Raw genomic sequence first — 20,183 nt, 5'->3', positions numbered from 1 at the left:
GAATTAATTATTGTATTTATTATTAATGTATATAATGTTTTTAAATTATATGCACGTAATATGTTAAAAAAAACGAATGTAATATGTTAAAAATAAAGTGTTACTTTAATGCCACCGTGTCTTGGCGTCGCGAATATTTTTCACTCTGTCGACAATTTTTATAACTATTTACTTACTGAGGCAGGCTTAATCCAGTAGTTTGGCTTCCTTAAATCTGTTGATCGCTCAGTCGTCACCTTTCAGTTGGAAAGGGCGTAGTTGTGCGTTTGAGCAGTGTTGAGCCGGCTCAACTGTTAATCAATAGGATTGGGAACAACGGCTGGAAGCTCTTAATTTATTCGACGTGGACTGTTTTATGTACGTTATCAATCTGCAGGTGTGCTCGAGAATGATGACAAGCTACCGACATTACCGATAAATCTTTTATCGATCGACCGTGCTAAATACCCAGATATATCATTTTAAGCCACTTTAATTCCTGAATTAATGAAAGTTTATTTAACCCAAGTGTAGGTACCCACTTAGAAAATCTGCATAGAAAATCATGCACGAGTGTAAAAAAACGTTGTTTGTGTGCCAGTTAGTTATTTTATATATTTTTTATTATGTCTGTGGACTAAACTATTCTGGCTTACTCTGAGTGGTTTATTTATGGGCTTACTTTTACATCCATAAAAAACATTTAATGTTGAAGTTATCAATGCATTTCTATTTATGTCGGTTTGTTCAGCAAACAAGCGGATTAAAACTGGTCATTCTAGACGTGTTAAAGTAACCAATAGAAATAAATAATAAATCTCTACAGAGAGAGTACGCATAACATTTATTATTGACTTTACTGTGAGAAATATGGCAAAAACATGTCAAAGTAAACAAGTCAGTAAAAAAATATTGCGATCTTTGTAAATTATTTCATATTTATTTTGGAAATAGTAAGTACATAGGGATCTACAACTTGTGTTTATGCAAACTGAACATCTAACCGGTTTTGTCATCAGGTGAATTCACTGCGGGGAAAGTTCTCCGCGGTATTTCATAGCAAGGAAAGTTCACCGCCCAAAATTCACGACAAGGGAAATTATTGGCCATTACTTATTTGGAAGGATAGAATAAAGAATATCACTTGAAGATGCCTAGGAGAGAGTCCTATTGCGAAAACTGAAGACATTTTAAATGTAATAGTTAACCCTGTGTGAGGCTTGTGCGTGGATTGTGTAAGCTTATGTACATAGAGGAAATTTGTGTATTTTTGTGTCAATTTCAGAGGGTTGCCAAAATCCAAAAAAAATAATTTTCTTCGTAAATTATATTACACAATGAGAAGTGCCTTTCGCACAAATTTGAATGGAAAAAATGTTCCATTTAGCCCAATAGCCCAGCGTTCTGTCTCACTTACACACGCCTAATATCATAGATTTCATCCCATTTAAATTTTGTAAATACGGTTTTTATATTGAAAATTTAAGCCAGGATTAGGCAAATATTTAGATCACAAAACACTTCTTGTGTTATTCTTTATTCTATGTTTGGAAGTGTGTTTTTTCGGAAATAATTTTGTACAACTGATAACGAATTATAAAAAGAAATTAAATGAAATAACAGTTCCGTTAGGTTAGGTGAAATTAGGTTGGCTTAGATTAAGGACAGGTTGTTTCACAGAATTTGAACAATACATCAAATTTCTATATCATTATTGGACAGTTTTTTCACAAAACTGAAATAATTACAGAACTTCAATAGAACATTCACAGAACTTGAAATTCAACCTTGAAATTTGATGAATTGTTCAAATTCTTTGAAACAACCAGTCCTAAGTCGTTACTATTTATGGTATACAGTCTCTAGCACCATTCAGACATTTTTTTTATCAGAGCCAGTGACACTATGGCATTCCCAATCGGGGTATTTTGTGAGGCTGAAGGTAGTGGGGAGCGGAGGGAGATGGGGTAGAGGAAGGTGGGGGAGTACCTGGATAGTCAGATCTGGTCACCATACACAGTTAAAGCCATTTCCAGCAACGTTTTAATATGGCGATACTGAGAGTATCATCCACTCTGGAACGTGTCGTAAGTAAACGGTATATTATTTTTAATAAATAAATTTTAAAATAACACAAATTCATCAAATAAAATTTACTTGCGCACGCCGGGATTCGAACCTGCGACCTTCGGAATGCTAGTCGAGAGTCTTACCCGTATATAAAATGATTCTCTCATAATTATAATTATAAAAATGCAATATTTGACATAAAAAAATTGTTAAACAACTAACCACTTTTGCATAAACTTCAAAAATTTTAATTTTCTTGCAAATTTGTAAATATTCGTTTTAATCCTGTCCTATAAGAATTCCATTTTTTGGCTCGAAGGTTTTTACCAAACCACGGCAGTTCCAATTTTTAAAATTAAAATTTCATTGAACTTGAATAATGTCACGCATTAATTTTACATTACTTAGCCATTCACCGACAACTGAAATTAGTAAGTTTATTAAATTATTATTAATTGATTTATACTTACGGCCCGACGACGCTTTGATCCATCAGGTCAATTTTGTTTTGAACTATTACTGTAGGTATATCGCCGCATTCGTTTTCCACCTGAAAGAAAAAACAGAAAATTTTTAATTATTAAATGGCGATTGGCATAGATAATATATAGAATAACTATCTATTCTATGCAGATTGGCGATTGATTGACTCTATTTATGGATCTCTAATCTCCCGGACTAAAATACGAAGTCTGCAATTTTTTTGGTGGGATTTTTATTATTTTGCCGGTCAACTTTTTGCTGTTCTTCAACGATTTTTTTAATATTATTTATAGCATCTATTTGACACTGATGCGATTGAACGGGAATTTTATTAACAGATTATTTGAATTTATTTTTGAAGTCTGCACATCTCAAACTTGTTTTAATTTCCTCCATAAAAAGAAGTATAAAATATGGTTCATAAACTTACTTAAGGCTGGCCGCATACATACGTTTTCCGTATTCGATTTCCGAATTCGTTTTCCGTATTCGGAATTCCGTGAGACTAGCGCAAACGTTCGTTTTTCTTCATTCGGAATGTTTAAACGTCAGAACCAGTGTTGCCAACAAGGGCGATATATCGCCATTTAGGCTACTCAGAGCGAGAATCGGCGCCGAAAAAATCTAAAAGGCGACTGGTCGCCAATTAAGCTACTTCAAAAATATCAATTTTAAACATGTCCCAAAATTCTCCATGAAATTTATTTTTCTGAGGACAAATTTTATATTTTCTTCAAATTCTCTAGCCACGCCCCCCCCCACGATTTTTTTTTTTTCACGTAAAAACATCAATTTTAAACATGTCCCACCTAACAGCAAATTCGGCTACTTTACGCTACCTTATGTATGAGAAACGGCGATATTAAGGTCAAGATCCGTTGGCAACACTGAATTACTGAACGGAAATTTCCGAACGTTTGCGTCGGCACAAACAAAATGTATGCAAGAGCTGCGTTCCACATGACGTCATTAGGTTTTTTCCATTCGGTTTCTCCGAACGCGCCGGTTGCATTCGGAACGTGCGTAAGGAATTTGTTCCGTTCGGAACTAAAACGAACGTGTGCGGCAGTTATGGTGCTGCCAGACGCAAAGCTCACATCAAAAGTTAATGTACAGCGCATCATCTTTTCTACCGACACACGACGCTATCAAATATTTCTTCGTATGGTAGGAGAGGGGGTCAGTTGAATTCGAGAGCGGCCGAGAAACATAATTTCATCTGTCAAAGTGACAACTTTACTTACTGACAGCTTGAGCACGTTTTCGAAATGGATGATACTTGTCGCCTATTGCTGGATCTGTTGGACAGCTCATCCTCAGATGATGATGCCGCCAACTATATAATTATAAATGCTATTTATAAACTTTTTAGATTTTAAACAATCTGCGCGTAAATAGCGCATTTTCACATAACCTGACATAACCTCTCCGTCGAATCAGGAAATTCGCAGTTCGCACGCCGATCGACGAAAGCGACATATAATAAATTATTGTAAAATAAGCTCACGTCGATTTCTAAAAATGTCGAAGGCAAAGGCGGCAAGGACTAACACCAGGGCAGGGAACGAGAAGAGAGCACGAGAGCTGACGAGAGCCAACCAGATTACCCATGAAAACAATCAACAAACGAACAAACCAACAAACTAGAAGCTTCTCTATGTAGGTATCAGGCCGTCCAACTTTATCAAAAAACCGAATGATATTACCATATAAATACTGAGATTAAAAATATGATTAATTTTGAAAGGGCGAAAATTTGTTTACTTCAAATTCAAATATTGATTATATTTATATTTTAAATATATGTTAAGTATGTTTGCCAAATAAAGTTTTTTTTAATGTTTCTAAATTTACTAGCACACATGACGATATGAGCTAACATAATAAATAAGAAATGCATTATTAGGCTGCTTATGTCATGGCTGTCAAAGGGAACACGGAACTTAGGACGGGTTGTTTCGGAGAATTTGAACAATTCAACAAATTTCAACGTTCATTTTCGGGTTCTGTGAAAGACTTATTCAAGTTCTGTTTTTATATCATTGTAGGCTAGTTGCTTTACGAAATTGAAATAAAAACAGAACTTGAAAAAATCTTTCACAGAACTTGAAAATGAAAGTTGAAATTTGATGAATTGTTCAGATTCTCCGAAACAACTCGTCCTTAGTTGGTAGCTCCGTAATTAAAATGACCCCCTCTCCTTTTTACGGCGGAGAGGGGGACGCATAACTTTTCAAATATCGCGTCGGGAGCGGTTACGTAAAATAAATTCGGTTAGCGAAGTTCAGAACCACACTTATAGCGCGTTATCTTTTTACGTGTGTCGGGTCTGTATGGGATTGTATGGCGAGCGCTATTGTGCTTTATATTATCTGTTGATGTGAACTTTGCGTGTGGCAGCACCATTAATGTATTTTCTACTGATTCCGTGCATTCGGATGTCCGAATACGGAAAACGAATTCGGAAATCGAATACGGAAAACGTATGTATGCGGCCAGCCTAACTTATCAGGAATTTTCAAGAAGAAACTGATTTAAACATTCGTTCTCTTTTTCTTTACTTCCTCAACTTTGCACGGACCACAGCCAAGTTTTTTTAAAATTGTTTCTGGCTTTTTCACTCTTAAAGGGTGTTCTACATTGATGGTCTAATATTAGTCTATGGTGTTCTAGACTATCATTTCAAATAATGGGGAGAGGGATGGTGAATTTTTAAATAAAATTTGTTTAAATGAGCATATTTCAAAATTATATTGAAGATTGGTGTCGAATTAAGACTAAGAGATGAGATGTTGAATGGAGGGGAGGCATTATTAGATAAGGCAAGATAGAAGAGAGGATATTGGTTTAGAGAGGGACAACCAAAAATATGTAATCTAAAGTTCCCACTTCTAGACCACGGAATGTACAATCTGAGGAGTCAAGCACGTGATTTTTATAAAGGTGAGAAGGAACGGAATAATTTCCAATTCTCATTCCATTAAGTGAGAAAAATTTCTTTTTTAGAAAAATTGAGGAATCGTTGAAACTATGTTAATGTAAATATTAATCTCACACTAATTAAATGAGGTGATGAGATGAGATGAAATTAGATGAATTAAATGAAATTAAATAAAAAAGAAATGAGATGAGATGAATTAAATGAAATTAACTAAAAAAGAAATGAGATGAGATGAATTAAATGAAATTAAATAAAAAATAAATGAGATGAGATGAAATAAGACCAAAACAGATGAAAGGAGGTCAGATGAGATGAAATCACATGAAATTAGATTTTTTATTATAAAACAATGATATTACCTACTAGAATATTAATAATAACAAAACGAGTAGTCACGCTGTGCTGCCACAAGGCAAGGCAACTTGTCTGCAGGTTCTACCATTTTTCTTTAATTTAATAAACATAAGATGAGATGAGACCAGGTGAGACGAGTTCATGTGAGCTGAGATGAGATCAGATGTGATGATATGAAATGAAATGAGGTGAGATGAGATGAAATTAATGAAAATAGATGAAATGATAAATGAAAAGTAATGAGATAAGATGAAATAACATGATACCAGACGAAATCAGATAAAATGAAAACAGATGAGATGAAATAAAATTTTAAATGAAATTAGATGAGATGAGACCAGGTGATACGAGATCAGATGAGATAAGATCATATCATATCATGAGATGAGTGGAAATAAAATCAGATCGAATGATGAGATGAAATCAGATGAAACTACGTATATAAAATTAGATAAAAGGAGATGTAATAAAATGAAGTCGGATGAAATGATAATGTTGACTGACTTTAAGTTTCCAGGAGTGCGCCGCCTGGAATGAGTCCCGGTCCGTGGTGGAGAAGGCAAGCACGCAGGCCTGCGCCCCTCGGTAATAGGCCTTGGTGATGGCGTCAAACTCCTCCTGGCCCGCCGTGTCCCACAGCATCAGGCGGACCTCCTCCCCATCTAATCTGACAAGTTTACACGCAGAAACATTAATCGGGAAACACAATACAATAATACACTAGCACAGACCCGTGAAAAATCACGCAATATTATAATTATAGAATTTGTGATATTTATAATATAATCGCATAGCAAAACCCTTCCACAACATAAACACTCTATATTCCCTTTACACCTCATATATTCGCCCGCACCTGGAACACTGTACACCGATCTGGACTCCTTTATACCAAGCCTATATCGAAAGAATAGAAAGAATTAAAAAAAACATTTAAAAAACTAAACTTACACTTCTCAAATTATACCGAATCCATTAAATTTCATAACTTTAACTCCCTCCAAACACGACGTCTAATTTTTGATCAAATCTTATTATTTAAAATCCTAAATAATTGTCTGGACTCACCAGAACTTACCAACTTAATAAATCTTCATATTCCGTCTAGATCAGTCATACTCAACCTGCGGCCCGCCGAGCTATTTTGTGCGGCCCTCAATACATTTAATATCAGGAACATGATTTACAAAATCTGGCATTCTATATCACGTTAATTTTAGATTAATTGCGACTTTGACGTACAGACATTGAAACCCGAAGAGGATAGTATAAGTATAATATACTATCTATATAATATAATATGGTACAAGAGTGTTGCTACTGCACACCATAACTGCACACGCTAGATCTATCTCTAAAAAACAAAGATTTGACAGACAAATATGCGCGCAAATAATTTTTGATAGTTCCAAAGTTAAATGGTTACCAGTGTTAACCACCAACGAAGGCGTATCGCCATTTAGGCTACTAAACATAACAAAAACCTTTTGAACTTTTCTTTATATATCCATTTGATATAATATTTTTTGCGGGCGGAAATTTTCGAAAATGGAAATCCGTAGCTACCCCCCCCCCCCCCCCCCATGGATTTCGAAAAATTGTTGTGGGGAATTACATATGATGTTTTTGGAATTTTTTTTCAGCGAAGTTCTGTAACAACCCCCCCCCCGGATTTGAAATATTTTGTGGGGAGCTTTTAATTTTTTTATGGGGAATTATTATGTTTTACAGAAATTCTCTAACAACCCCCCCCCCCATGGATTTCGAATAATAAAAGGGGGACCAGTATAGTGTTGCGGCCCGCGTAGCTTTGCAAAGATATGAATGTGGCCCGCAGAAGAAAAAGGTTGAGTATCACTGGTCTAGATCAACCCGACAATCTGATTTATTTTATCTACCCTTGTCTAGAACAAACATTCGAAAAAATTCCCCAATTCCTCGTATATGTGCACAATATAATACAAAATTTTACAGCTTTGACATTTTTGGTAATAACCTAAAGAAATATCGATATGAAGTAATGCGTACGATCGATTATTAATATGAGAGTCTCCTATCCTCTTCCTATTTTCCTCTTCCTCTCCCCTTCCTTTAACACCAAATTAATTTTAAGATACTAAAACTTCATTTTTAATGCACTTTAATATAAGAAACTTCTGTGAAACTTCAGTTTACTTGTATATTTATCTCGTATATTATATAAAAGCTGTTTGTTTCTTACAAAATAAATAAATAAATAAAATGTTTGGTAATAAGGCTGTCCGAGGTACGAAATCTCCACTATAGGTTCTAGAGCAAAGTGTACATAAATTCGTAATATAGGATCCCCTTTAACTGGCGAAATCAAATCAATCGAATAGAGGATGAGAAATAGGAATTCCTTATGATGCTTGAGTATGTCAAGTGTACTCAATGTCATCAAGTACTAAAATTCTGCTAGGGATGGGAAAAAGTGATGGGGTGGTTTTTTGAAATCACATATAGACAGTGACCTTCCTCCTGTTTTGAAGGTCAAGCGTGTAAAATTTCATCTATCTCGAAATAAAACTGCAGCTTTCTATAAAAATCAAATCTTCATTGAAAAGATTGACTATAATGTTATAAAAATATATAACGTAGTGATACTTACTCTATTTGTCTTTCCAGGAAGTCAACCCCGATGGTTTTCTTGTACTCTCTGGTGAAGGTCCCCTTGCAGTATCGCTGGATCATGCTAGACTTGCCCACTCCCCCATTGCCTACAATCACCACCTGCAAATTTACCATCATCAATTACATACATTGTTATAGGTCGATGACCATCAATAGTTACCCATGAACAGCTGTTGCCCAATACTAAGACAGTGGTCAGCAAACCCCGGCTTGCGAGCAAAATGTGGCCCTTTGCGTACATGCAACTATTTACATTGATTATATTATGTATCTACATATATATCCAACACGGAGAAAAATTACTGATAAAAATTTTTGCTAACTTGTTAAGAATCTCTTCAAACTATTCGTAATCAGATTAAAAACTTATTTGGGCCGTTAACGAATGAATTGATTGGTTTCCTGGAGAACTTTTAGTAAAATACGGACCTATTATCACGACGTCGGAACACGTGTTCATAAAAATCCTAATATTTCCGCATTTCGTCAATATCAAGGCAAATTCAGGTTGAATTGAATGAACATTTGTTCCGATATTATTACGAATTTACTAAAAGTTTATCAGGAAACCGCCTGCAACCACGTTTTTAACAAGATTATTAATAATTTTAAGAGATTCCTAATAAATTAGCGATACACATTTTTCACGACGGTATTACAATACACTCGTAAATAATGTAGATAGTCTTAAAAGGCATACCTGGCAACTATTTAATGGCATTTTGAAATTGGATGAAAATTTTTTAACATCGTTTTTTTTCAATACTGGTCATCGAGTAATCTCTTAACCCCCCGCCCGACCTTAACTGTCTAACCTATTGATTTTTAAAATGATTTTAGGTGAAAAAAAAATCACCCCAAAACCATAATGCCATTTACATTTTTTACTCCAAATAGCTGGTCCAAATAGTTTGTCCGGTAAGTACCTACGTTCTATAGCACACTGTATAAGTTTTATTCAGATCGAAATGAAAAACGAATATCAAATAAACTGATGAAATGTGTAGTTGCAATATCATGTACCTAGGTCATGCAAAAGTCGACCATCTTCTTATCAGCGTGAAAGACACTTTAAAACCAAACTGCACTTTTTAAGCACACACTTAACAAACAGGAGTTGGAATGTTGAATATATGACCCAAAAAGCTTGCATTAAGGTGACTTTATACCGTTATGTGGTTAAAAACTTTATAAGATACTAATTTATAAAGCCGACATAACTGGGTTATACTTGCAACCCATTAATAAGGTAACCAACCACGATAGTAGGGGAGACCGGGGACAATTTTACTACGGGTCAGTAGCACCAAGGCGAATAACTCACTAACCGTAATAAGTATGTTTATGATGCGTTGTCGTGCGATGGCCCTGACACGTGCTGACTTGTCGCCAGTATAGTGATGCTATTCCTACCGAATTTTCGGTATATCTACCGATTTCAGCTAAAATGTACCGATATTCATGGAAAATGTACCGAAATTTCGAAAATCTACCCAATTAAACTAATATCTTCGCATCTTCATAGAAAATGTACCGAAATTTCGGGTATCTACCGAACATTTTGAAAATCTACCCAATTAAATTAACATCTTAGGATCCTCATAGAAAATGTACCGAAAGTTCGGAAATCTACAAAACATTTTGAAAATCTACCTAAAATTTAAACCAGAGGTTCCCAAAGTGCTCTATATGGACCCTCAGGGGTCGATATAGGCTTGCTGAGGGTCAATGTCAGCGAGAAAAAAAATTGGGGGTCCACGAGATTCAAATGGGGGTACATACGGCGGACCCCCATTTACCTCAAGTCAACATTTAGTAGATGACACAATAGGCCTAGCACAAATATAATAGACTGAGAAATTACTTATTTGATATTTGTATTTTTATATTTCGTAAGGTGTCAATTGAGGTATATAAATAGAGTCTACATTCCTCTTCTCGTCAGAATTAATATATTCAAGCAAAACATTGCACATTGGAAGCCTCGAATTTTCCTAGTTCGCCGACTTGTTTTTGAAAAACGTCCAGGGTAATAATGACGTTCAACATTTCAATGCACTTCAAACAGACTTCAAAACTAAGTTTAAGGACATTTTAACTAAATGACTGGAAATGGAACGTTAAAGAATCGGATATCAAGTGACAAGAAGAACTGACCGGAGTAAGCACCGACAAAGAACTCGGCAGACAGGGGGGGGGGTCTACGGAAAAAAACATATTTGGCAAGTGGTCTACGGGGCAAAAAAGTTTGGGAACCTCTAATTTAAACTAATATCTAGCAACTGGCCCCGGGATCAGGGTCAGTTTTAGCATTTCAGCCTATCTATTTACGCGCTTGTAGCTTAGCAACAAAACTATCTGCCGTTGAGAATTAGTATTATTTTTAAATGAATCTTGTACCGAAGACGTAGAAAATGCTAAAAGTTAAATTGGTACAACTGTTCCCGGTCTTCCCTACCCAAGGTTCTTAGAAAATATGAATCTTGGGGTAGTACCTACCAACTTGTAAATATGTAGGTATCACCTACCTAATATATGTATTTAAATTATGTGACAATTGGCAAGTAATTTTAGAAAGAAAAAAAACAGCTGTGCCGGGGATCTAAAGAGGAAATAACTAAAGATGACAGAGCCACTTTTTTTACGAGAAGACCCAATTTGGATTTGTTTCTAATTTGCACAATTTATTCTGAGTGACACTCCTGATGACATGACAAATAATGAGATAAGTTTTAAATCCCGATTTGGTAGATCCGTAAATAAACCTGATTGATATAATTCATCGGATTACATTTTTTTATTATTTTACAGTTGTTATACTGTATTTTAATAACTGCATTGCCTTATTACTGTCATGAGCGTGTTTAAAAACGAAAAAAATCAACCGGTAAAAGCCAAGTTTTTTTACTATGATACCTACATCTACTAAAATTTCTTTTAAAACTTTAAAAAAATTGGTTTGACTCTGGGTTGAACCTTTCTAGTCAGAAACTGGAGCCGACAACTCTACTGACCTCACCAAATACCAATCGTATAGGACTGATATTTATTTCGTATATTAACTGGTAACAAGACATCCGATTTTTTAATAATCCATAATTTTTCGGTATATGATTATCACATTGATAGATTACATTGTCATCGACAACGAATCCATCTGCCGAGTTTCAGCTCGACCGGATAACGGTAAATGGGTTAACTTCCAAGTTTGCATTCAACAAAAACTTACTACAAATACCGATAACACATACTACGTTTGGTCAACGAAACTTTAAATACTTTGCGACAAGACTCTACAACATTCTTCCAGACAGCATAAAACAATGTGATTCACAAAAAAATTTCAAAGATAATGTAAAAATTTAGATCAAAAATAAGAATAGGGCCTTCACCGGTGCATTCACCCAAATTCGCAGTTATTGAAGTCACTACATTATTGAGCGAATACATTTTAATACAAGTATAGGTATGTTCAAAGGCATTAGGAACTAACACGAAAATTTTCGCCTCAACACAGGCTAGCCTAGTGAGGCGGTATTTTAGAAACCTCAACTGTACTTTTATTTTCTTTTTACCTTCACAATATTATGTTTGTATTTTTCTGTTAATTTTATAACCTTAAATATAATAGTTACAAATCAATGTACACAATAATAATATATGTACCTATGCATAGTTGTAATGTGTAAACTATCCTAAATAAAGATATTATTATTATTATTATTCAACGAAACAAAAGTGAAGTTCAAATAGGGGTATCTAAAAAAAAACAATATACAAAACACGCGCGAACGAAATATAAACCAGAGACAGTTTGTAATAAAACCTTTGTCTATGAAAGAAATTTGATCAGCTTGAAATTTCATCTGGAATGCAGTTTTCAACTAAACGCCTTAGAATCTAAGGTTATGGCTTAGATTTAGATGAATTAATTAAACACAAATTCCCTGTAACCAAAACGTTTAACCCGGTAGTTTTACTCTTTCGTTGGCCTGGGGGTATATTGTTTTATGTGAAACATAATATGATACTGACACTAAGAATTAATTGTAAATTATCTAAAAAGTGGTTGAGAATAACATCAGACGTGAGAACGGTAGGTAGGAAGGTACTACCTGCACAAATAATACCGGACCATCCAACGGTTCAAACAGTACCTACATAATTTATTACCAGTTCTGCAAAAAGTACCGAGACATCTCATCCAAAAAAGTATGTTTATAATAATTCTCTTATTTAAATCAAAACCGAAATTTCATCTTAGATCATAAGATTTGTAACTTTGGCGCTTAAAGCGATGCACTACGTCGTGTAATATTTTAAATTGAGCCGCTATCAATAACAACCCGCTTAACACCATCCGCCTGTTTTGATTTATGCAAGAAAAAAAACATGGCCAAAAAGTGCCTTTTATTTTATTTTGTGGATGTTCAGGCATAAATATTATTTTTTTTTTCGATCATTTTATAGATAACTTAAATTGCCACATTATACAATAAAACCATAACCGAAATGGGTTCGTAAGTAGGAGATTTCGAGCTTTAAAGCAGTTTTCATAGGCCTTATATATTATTTTTTTCTGGGCTTATAAAAAGACTTATATAAAAAATACTCGATCGTTTCAAAGGCCAAGATGTATTCTACTCGCAGTATTTAATTAAAGCATCTGAAACATTTCTAGGCGACCAAATTTTCAAACCAAAAACACATAATTTTGCATTACTACGTATGGCATCGCCTTAATAATAATTTTGTATAAACCGTTAATGTTATACGTAGGTACTTAACATTTTTTTATTTCACTATAAACTTTGAACTCCGCTACATGATTAAGATGCAAAACGAATAATTAGCACTTGGTTTCAACATCTATGTATATAAATAAAAATTTAAATGTTCGTTTGTTTAAAATCTTAAATCTAGGAAAGATCTTCACCGATTCCTGTGAAATTTTGACACAAAGTTGTATTTGAATACGCGTATGTTTTTATATACCTATATTATATAGATGTCACCTCTGACAGGTGATTAACGTGCTTTTAAAAAAAAACAGCGCAATCTGTCGGATGTAAAAGTAACAAGCGATATTATTTCTCCATATGCACAGACAGACGGGGTACAGCTAGTTACTATAATAAATAACTATTTATGTGGTGGAAGATGGTGCAAAACTAACAAACTTTATCTCAATATTAGTAAATGCCACATTATAAGATTTTTCAGAACAAAACAACCCCTTAACTATCAATACAAAAATTAACAATGTTTCTCTCGCCTCTGTAAGTGAAATTAAAGATCTCAGCATTATTTTCGATTCAAAATTTAACTTTCTTTCACATGTAGAAACAGTCACCAACAAAGGATTAAAAATGCTCGGCTTCATTCTCCGAAATGGCAGAGACATTAAAAATATTTCAACACTAAAAATCTTATATTCCTCACTTGTTCGAAGTCAAATCGAATATAATTCTCCTATTTGGTGTCCTTACTTTAAAATCCACTCCGATTCTATTGAAAAAATTCAGCATAAATTCCTAAGATACATTAACTATAAACTCGGTCTACCTATAGAATCAATAAATTACAATCACTTGATGAAAGAATTAAACTTACTTAAACTATCAGATAGAAGACTTATTTCCGATTTGACTTTTATTTTTAAAATTGTCAATGGTATTATAGACAGCCCTGATATATTAAGCCTAATCACCTTCCATATACCCACTAGAACCACTCGATCCAAAATTCTTTTTAATTTTAATAACAATATCAGGACTGCGTCATTTAGAAACTCGCTTATACCTAGATTGCATGCAGTTGGCAATGCTTTCTCAGAAGCAGTAGATGTGTTCAACTGCACGGAATATAGTTATAAGAAGGCTATAATAACATACCTCTGTCGTAATTATCAATGTTATTAGGCATAATACCATTCTATTCATAAGTTATCACAGAACCTAAACTATGCACTTACATCAGATATCAGACAGAAGAGTGTTATCTAATAATTTTATATACTTAATCAAAACTATAATTTTTCCCAAAATTGTTATGAGATGTCTTACTGACAGCCCTGATTCAATAGAGCTAACTCTTAGTTCTCAGTAAATTCAACCAAATTCAATATTGAAGGTAACAATAACCTCAATACTAAACTACTGTACGGATTGAAAATAAAAATGCTAATGTACCTATGTATACCAGATGTTATTTTTGTTTAATTTTCAACATAATTTCTCAGTAATTATTCTGTTTAACATAATACTGTTTCGCTCCTGTGAACCACTGTAAACATAAATCATCTATATTGTAAAAGCCTTTTACGGCGTCTAAAAAAAAATTTATATAGGTATATATATATGTTTCAAAGTTCCATTTTTTCACATTCAAAGTTTTATTTGAAGGTTATGAAACAAGCATAAATTTTTAAAATAACCCAAACTAACACCTTAAAAAGCTATTTTGTGCATGTTTACTTAAACCCTCGACTTAAATAGTTGTCTCCATTAGATATTTAAGTTAAAATCAAGTGTTGTTTTTTTTTTTAAAGCCTTTGCATGCAGCAGAATTCGACCAGTTTACCATTATTTATTAGTCCTTTCTTCAGGCCAGGGTGCAAACAACAAGATAGCTATAACGACAATATTGTCAGCCGGCGCATGGGGGGCGATTGGCATTTAATCCATCACACACCAGTATATCAGTCGGTCCGTATCCTCGCTATGTACCACATTCCTCACTCAAATTTAAGCGGGCTAAATCGGCCGCTTAAGCCTTGGTAAGCCACAGAATAGCTCCTATTTTAGACGCTGAGGCGCTAGCAGCAACAGATGTCAAATATGACGTTTACGTGATTAATTGCGAAAACAACCTCACCGAAATATACATAAATTGCCTGATTTTATCAGTATGGACTATTGTATTCATCGAGCGATGGGGGATGTTGATGTTATTAATTGATAATCAATCCAAAATAGACAAATAAGGTATTTATAAGAGGGATTTTTCTACTTCAGAACAGTGTTTACAGCGGTTTTTTCATCATAATTTCATGAATAGTTAATCGACTCCATCAAAACAAATACTATTTAAAATTAAATTAGCACCATGCTGATTGAAGTGGGGAATTTTATCAAAAACAAAAACTAGTAAATTAACCCGCCCAAAACATTTGACAGAACAGGCACAGGTATACCACTCACGTAATTTGGTTTTACATAGAAAAATTAAGAAAATTGCTCTATTAAAATCATAAACAATGCGTGTAATATTACTGATATCTAGACTACCGACTTATATACGGATTGTGTTCTAAGCCGCGCTAAGTTCTTACATTCTACATTCCAAACAAACTGAGGTTTAAATTAACCGATATACCGTGCCTAAGGAGGACTAGGTCGTAGAAGGATGTCATTCCAAGAGTTAAATAGGTCTAAACATCAAAAGCAACAGTCGTAGTCTATTTAAGTAGATACCTAGAAATTGGGGCATCTAATTTGTTCATATTCACTTCCTACAAGCATCCGCATTCCGCATGCCTGAATAAAGTATTATTATGAATGTGGGTGCGGAGAAGTTGATGAATGTGTAGGGTTGCCATCCGTCCGGGTTTCCCCGGATTTGTCCTAGTTTAGAAGGCGTCCGGGGAGCGTCCGGGCGGGGTTTCATTTGTAGTCCGGGTTTAAAAATTTAAAGTCTTGGGCCGCCCGCCACACACGGACTGTGGATATTTTATGTTTTAAAAAATTAATAATGTTACTTCACTCCAGTAAGTCTAAATTTTAAAAAGGGTCAGTTTTGTTGCTTAAGATTTAAGAAGACTGAATTTAATTCATATTATGTTAAGAGGTATTTTGTTGTGTAAATGGCTGCTGATACAAATTTAAAGAAGATAATTATTATTCAGTTAAAAGAGTTACCTCAAAAATTGTAAGACTGAATACTAAAATGATCTCAGTATTTTTAAGATTTTTGTTTAAAAATTTAATTGAATTTTGTTAAGTTTAATATTTTAATAAGGTTTAGTTTTCATAACAGAGTATATTAATAATTTTTGTTTTATTTTAAGAATGAAAAAATTCTAACTGATTATGAAAACAATGTGTAACAAACTGTAATAAGATTCTGTTTTGTTAGGTACATTTAAAATGATTATAAAAGATGACACAATTCAATGTTAAGGTATGAAAATAAATAAAAAGGTGATTTATGACATTTTAAACTGTTTTTATTACACTGACTGTGTTTAAAAAAACCTGTTGACATGTCCGGGTTATGGGCTCTAAAATCCGGGGTTTTCACGCCTCTTGTCCTGGTTGCCAAATTTTAGAAATGGCAACCCTATGAATGTGGCATGATTATTCATCATTTACGAAGAACAAAGGACCAGATGGGTGATTCTAGCGTAGGTAGGACGTATAGATAGGAGGTTTTAGAATTAGAAAGTACCAATCGATTAAACACAAAAACTGCGTTGAATCAGTAACCGGACAAAACCGAACAGCCACAAAACAGAAACAAAAAGTCATGAAAAGTGATTTAAAAAACAATAAGATTAAACTATTTTTGCTTATTATTTTTTATATCACTTGACAAAACAGAACAGTTTTGAAAAATGCTATAAAGTCATGTAAAGTGGTGATAAAAAAAGGTTAGGTTAGGTTAGATTTTTCCATCAATTTTTAACGCCATTGTATTAGGTACTTGACAAAACAGAAAACTTTTGAAACATCAGTGATGAAAAACAACAAAGTTTAAATATTTTATAGTGATTTGTTTTTGGGATATTATGCTGTGTTGCGCCAACCTTAGATTACGTTTAGATGTAGGTGTAGATGTCGTTTTTCACGTCAACCTTAGATTACACATCTGCCTTGATAAAGGACACTTCAATGCTGTCCAAAACGTTGGCTAAAGAAGGAGGTAGCGCAACACGGCATGATACCCCAAAAACAAATCGCTACAAAACTTTGGCCGTGAAAATCTCAAATCATACCTAAAATATTTTAGTTTATTTTTTTCATCACTTTTCACGTGTAAAACTGTGTCATATTTAATCGAACCATTCCAAAGATCTGTGGAATATTGCAATATTTTTTTGGATTTTACTGTTTAGGTATATTATTTTAATTGAAATTACTGCTCAATATGTTTAATAACATATATTATGACGTTCGTGTAGGTACCTACTAAAAACTAGATCAATCAAAATTATTCATTTGACATTTAATGTCGCTGACAAAAACGCAAAAGGAGTTTATTCAATTTATTTTTGTTGATTTTTTATCTCAACCCAAAAAGTGTTAGGACGGGTTGTTTCGGAGAATCTGAACAATTGATCAAATTTCAACGTTCATTTTCAAGTTCTGTGAAAGATTTTTTCAAGTTCTGTTTTTATTTCAGTTTTGTCAAGCAACTAGCCTATAATGATATAAAAACAGAACTTGAATAAGTCTTTCGCAGAACCCGAAAATGAACGTTAAAATTTGATGAATTGTTCAGATTCTCCGAAACAACCCGTCCTTAATTTTAATTAAGTTCTTCAACCACTATAAACAAAAACAGAAAAAATAGTCACTACTTATCAGTACCTACTCATCACTGTCCCAAAAAACATATAATTTGCTCTTTCCCTTCACTCAAAACAACAAAAACGGGAGATATATAGGTATATATTAACTCATTTGTCCAATTTCGCGATAACTAACTGCTATGAATATAATGATTCTACTTTATGTAATCAATAAGTCTTAACCTTAATTGAGAATCTCCTTTTGTTCACGCTTAACCGTTTAATGTCACAGTTACCTCAAAATATTAGTAAAAGTAGGTTAAAGATGTTTTCTGAAAACAAAACAGCTGCTGTGCGAATTTAATCAATCTAGTAGATACCTCCCTAGATTTTTTTCTTTCAATTTTGTGCCATATGGACAGAATAATTGATTTAGATCAGAGGTTCCCAACCTTTTTACGCTAATTCCCACTTTTAAGGTTCATCAATCAGAGTGTGAGAACAGAAACATTTTACTAGGCCTAAGGACAAACAAATTTGTTTGATGCTGTTGATTCTTATTGTTCGAAAATCGGATGTCAATTAATTAAAAAAATTTAACAAAAAATTCTTTGGAATTTTATGAAACAACCTTTAAGGCGAAGCTTAATGCCAAATCACCATTTTGATCAATCTTTATAACGAATTGGTGTACATTATGAATACCAAAAAATATGCTTTGGATAAATTGAAGGTTTTCCTACCGTTTCGCTTGAGTATAATACAAATAAAGATATAAATTACTCAATAAAAAATATAAATGTAAACTACTAAAAAAAAAAAAATTCTACAGAAATGTATGACCGCATAAAGGAAACCACTTTTAAAAAATGCGGTATTTTAGCTAATATTATCTGTGACAGTTTCACTTGATTAACTTTTTTCTTCCTTATAAAATTATTTACAAAATAAATAAAAACCAGTTTTGTTCTGGAAATCGGACGTTTTTAGACTCCGTTTGTCAAGCGATTTTAATGCCTATTACCCACGATATAAGGTACACCAAGACAGGTATACACATGTTTGGCTTGTAGCTTCCTCTTAAATTGCATAAAACGTAGATTTCAACAACAACAAAAAAAAACGGAATTCTCCACAGAGTTTATCGTGGCCGGTAATAATGTTCCTGGTTATAATGTTCCTTACTAAAATGTTCCCTACCAAAATATCCCCGGTTAAGGCGATGCACTACGTCCTGTAATATTTTAAATTAAGCCGCTATCAATAACAACCCTTACGTAGATGGCGATAAGGTTTAAATTCCCGCTTAACACCATCCGCCTGTTTTGATTTATGCAAGAAAAAAGCATGGCCAAAAAGTGACTTTTATTTTATTTTGTGGATGTTCGTGCATAAATATTTAATTTTTTTCGATCATTTTATAAATAACTTAATTTGCCACATTATAAAATACAATCATAACCGAAAATGGGTTTGTAAGTAGGAGATTTTGAACTTTAAAGCAGTTTTCATAGAGCTTATACATTATTTTTTTCTGGGCTTATAAAAAGACTTATATAAAAAATAGGCGACCAAATTTTCAAACCAAAAACACATGATTTTGCATTACTACGTATGGCATCGCCTTAAAATAAAACCCCAGTAGAATTTAACAATTAAACTTGTTATGTTTTTAAATTATTTCAATCTTGTAGGTACTTGCTTTTCGAATTAATACCATCAACAATATCAACATCCTCCATGGTAATGTAATATTTGTGATTCTGCAGCTAAGTTATATTAATTTATTAATGTTATTGTAATATTATGTACGTTGTGTCGTAGTGTGCAAATAATGAACACTTTGAGACTGCTCTTTGGCAGAATTTCGTCGAGTAAATACCAAATAGTCCTTGAGAATCTGATTAGCATTTTATTCAGGAGCTGTGGACGGCTGGGAATTTGTCCAATGAGTCTCTTGCATGATGATTTTACTGTTCAGTAAGGATTAGATTCTACTAATAATAATAATAATAAGATTGAAATTTATTAAAGCGCAGTTTTATTTCACCTCAAGACCCCGCTTTTCACCTCATTTTTTTAGCTCTGTGCCGAACCGAAAAACTGGAAAGTTTGCTTCGAAAACTATTAAAAAAATCTGGTTCTGTTTTCGAGTTATATGTGTGAAAGAAATAAGCTTTTAAAATAGTTGGT

At 33.7% G+C, this 20,183-nt stretch overlaps 1 protein-coding gene across 3 annotated transcripts in view; it reads right to left on the bottom strand.

Annotated features, from left to right (window-relative positions):
• Rab23 (RAS oncogene family member Rab23) overlaps nucleotides 1–20,183 on the bottom strand; it is a 44,019-nt gene that overhangs the window by 8,932 nt on the left and 14,904 nt on the right. For 2 of the 3 annotated variants that reach the window (XM_089638645.1, XM_089638644.1), the window contains 3 exons: nucleotides 8,457–8,578; nucleotides 6,332–6,494; nucleotides 2,520–2,599 (listed from right to left, as the gene is read on the bottom strand). In XM_089638645.1, the coding sequence (XP_089494771.1) occupies nucleotides 2,520–2,599; nucleotides 6,332–6,494; nucleotides 8,457–8,539 (326 nt within the window). In that variant the 5' untranslated portion in view covers nucleotides 8,540–8,578. Of the gene's footprint in view, nucleotides 1–2,519; nucleotides 2,600–6,331; nucleotides 6,495–8,456; nucleotides 8,579–9,502; nucleotides 9,529–20,183 lie in introns of those variants that run through there. The other variant, XM_089638646.1, reaches the window with a different exon arrangement.

This window comes from Hesperophylax consimilis, chromosome 13, assembly GCF_061612785.1.
Source record: "Hesperophylax consimilis isolate HC1 chromosome 13, BYU_Hcon_1.0, whole genome shotgun sequence".
NCBI classification, from domain to species: domain Eukaryota; kingdom Metazoa; phylum Arthropoda; class Insecta; order Trichoptera; family Limnephilidae; genus Hesperophylax; species Hesperophylax consimilis.
The sequence above is the reverse complement of the archived record's forward strand: the minus strand, read 5'-3'. Positions and strand labels throughout refer to the sequence as shown.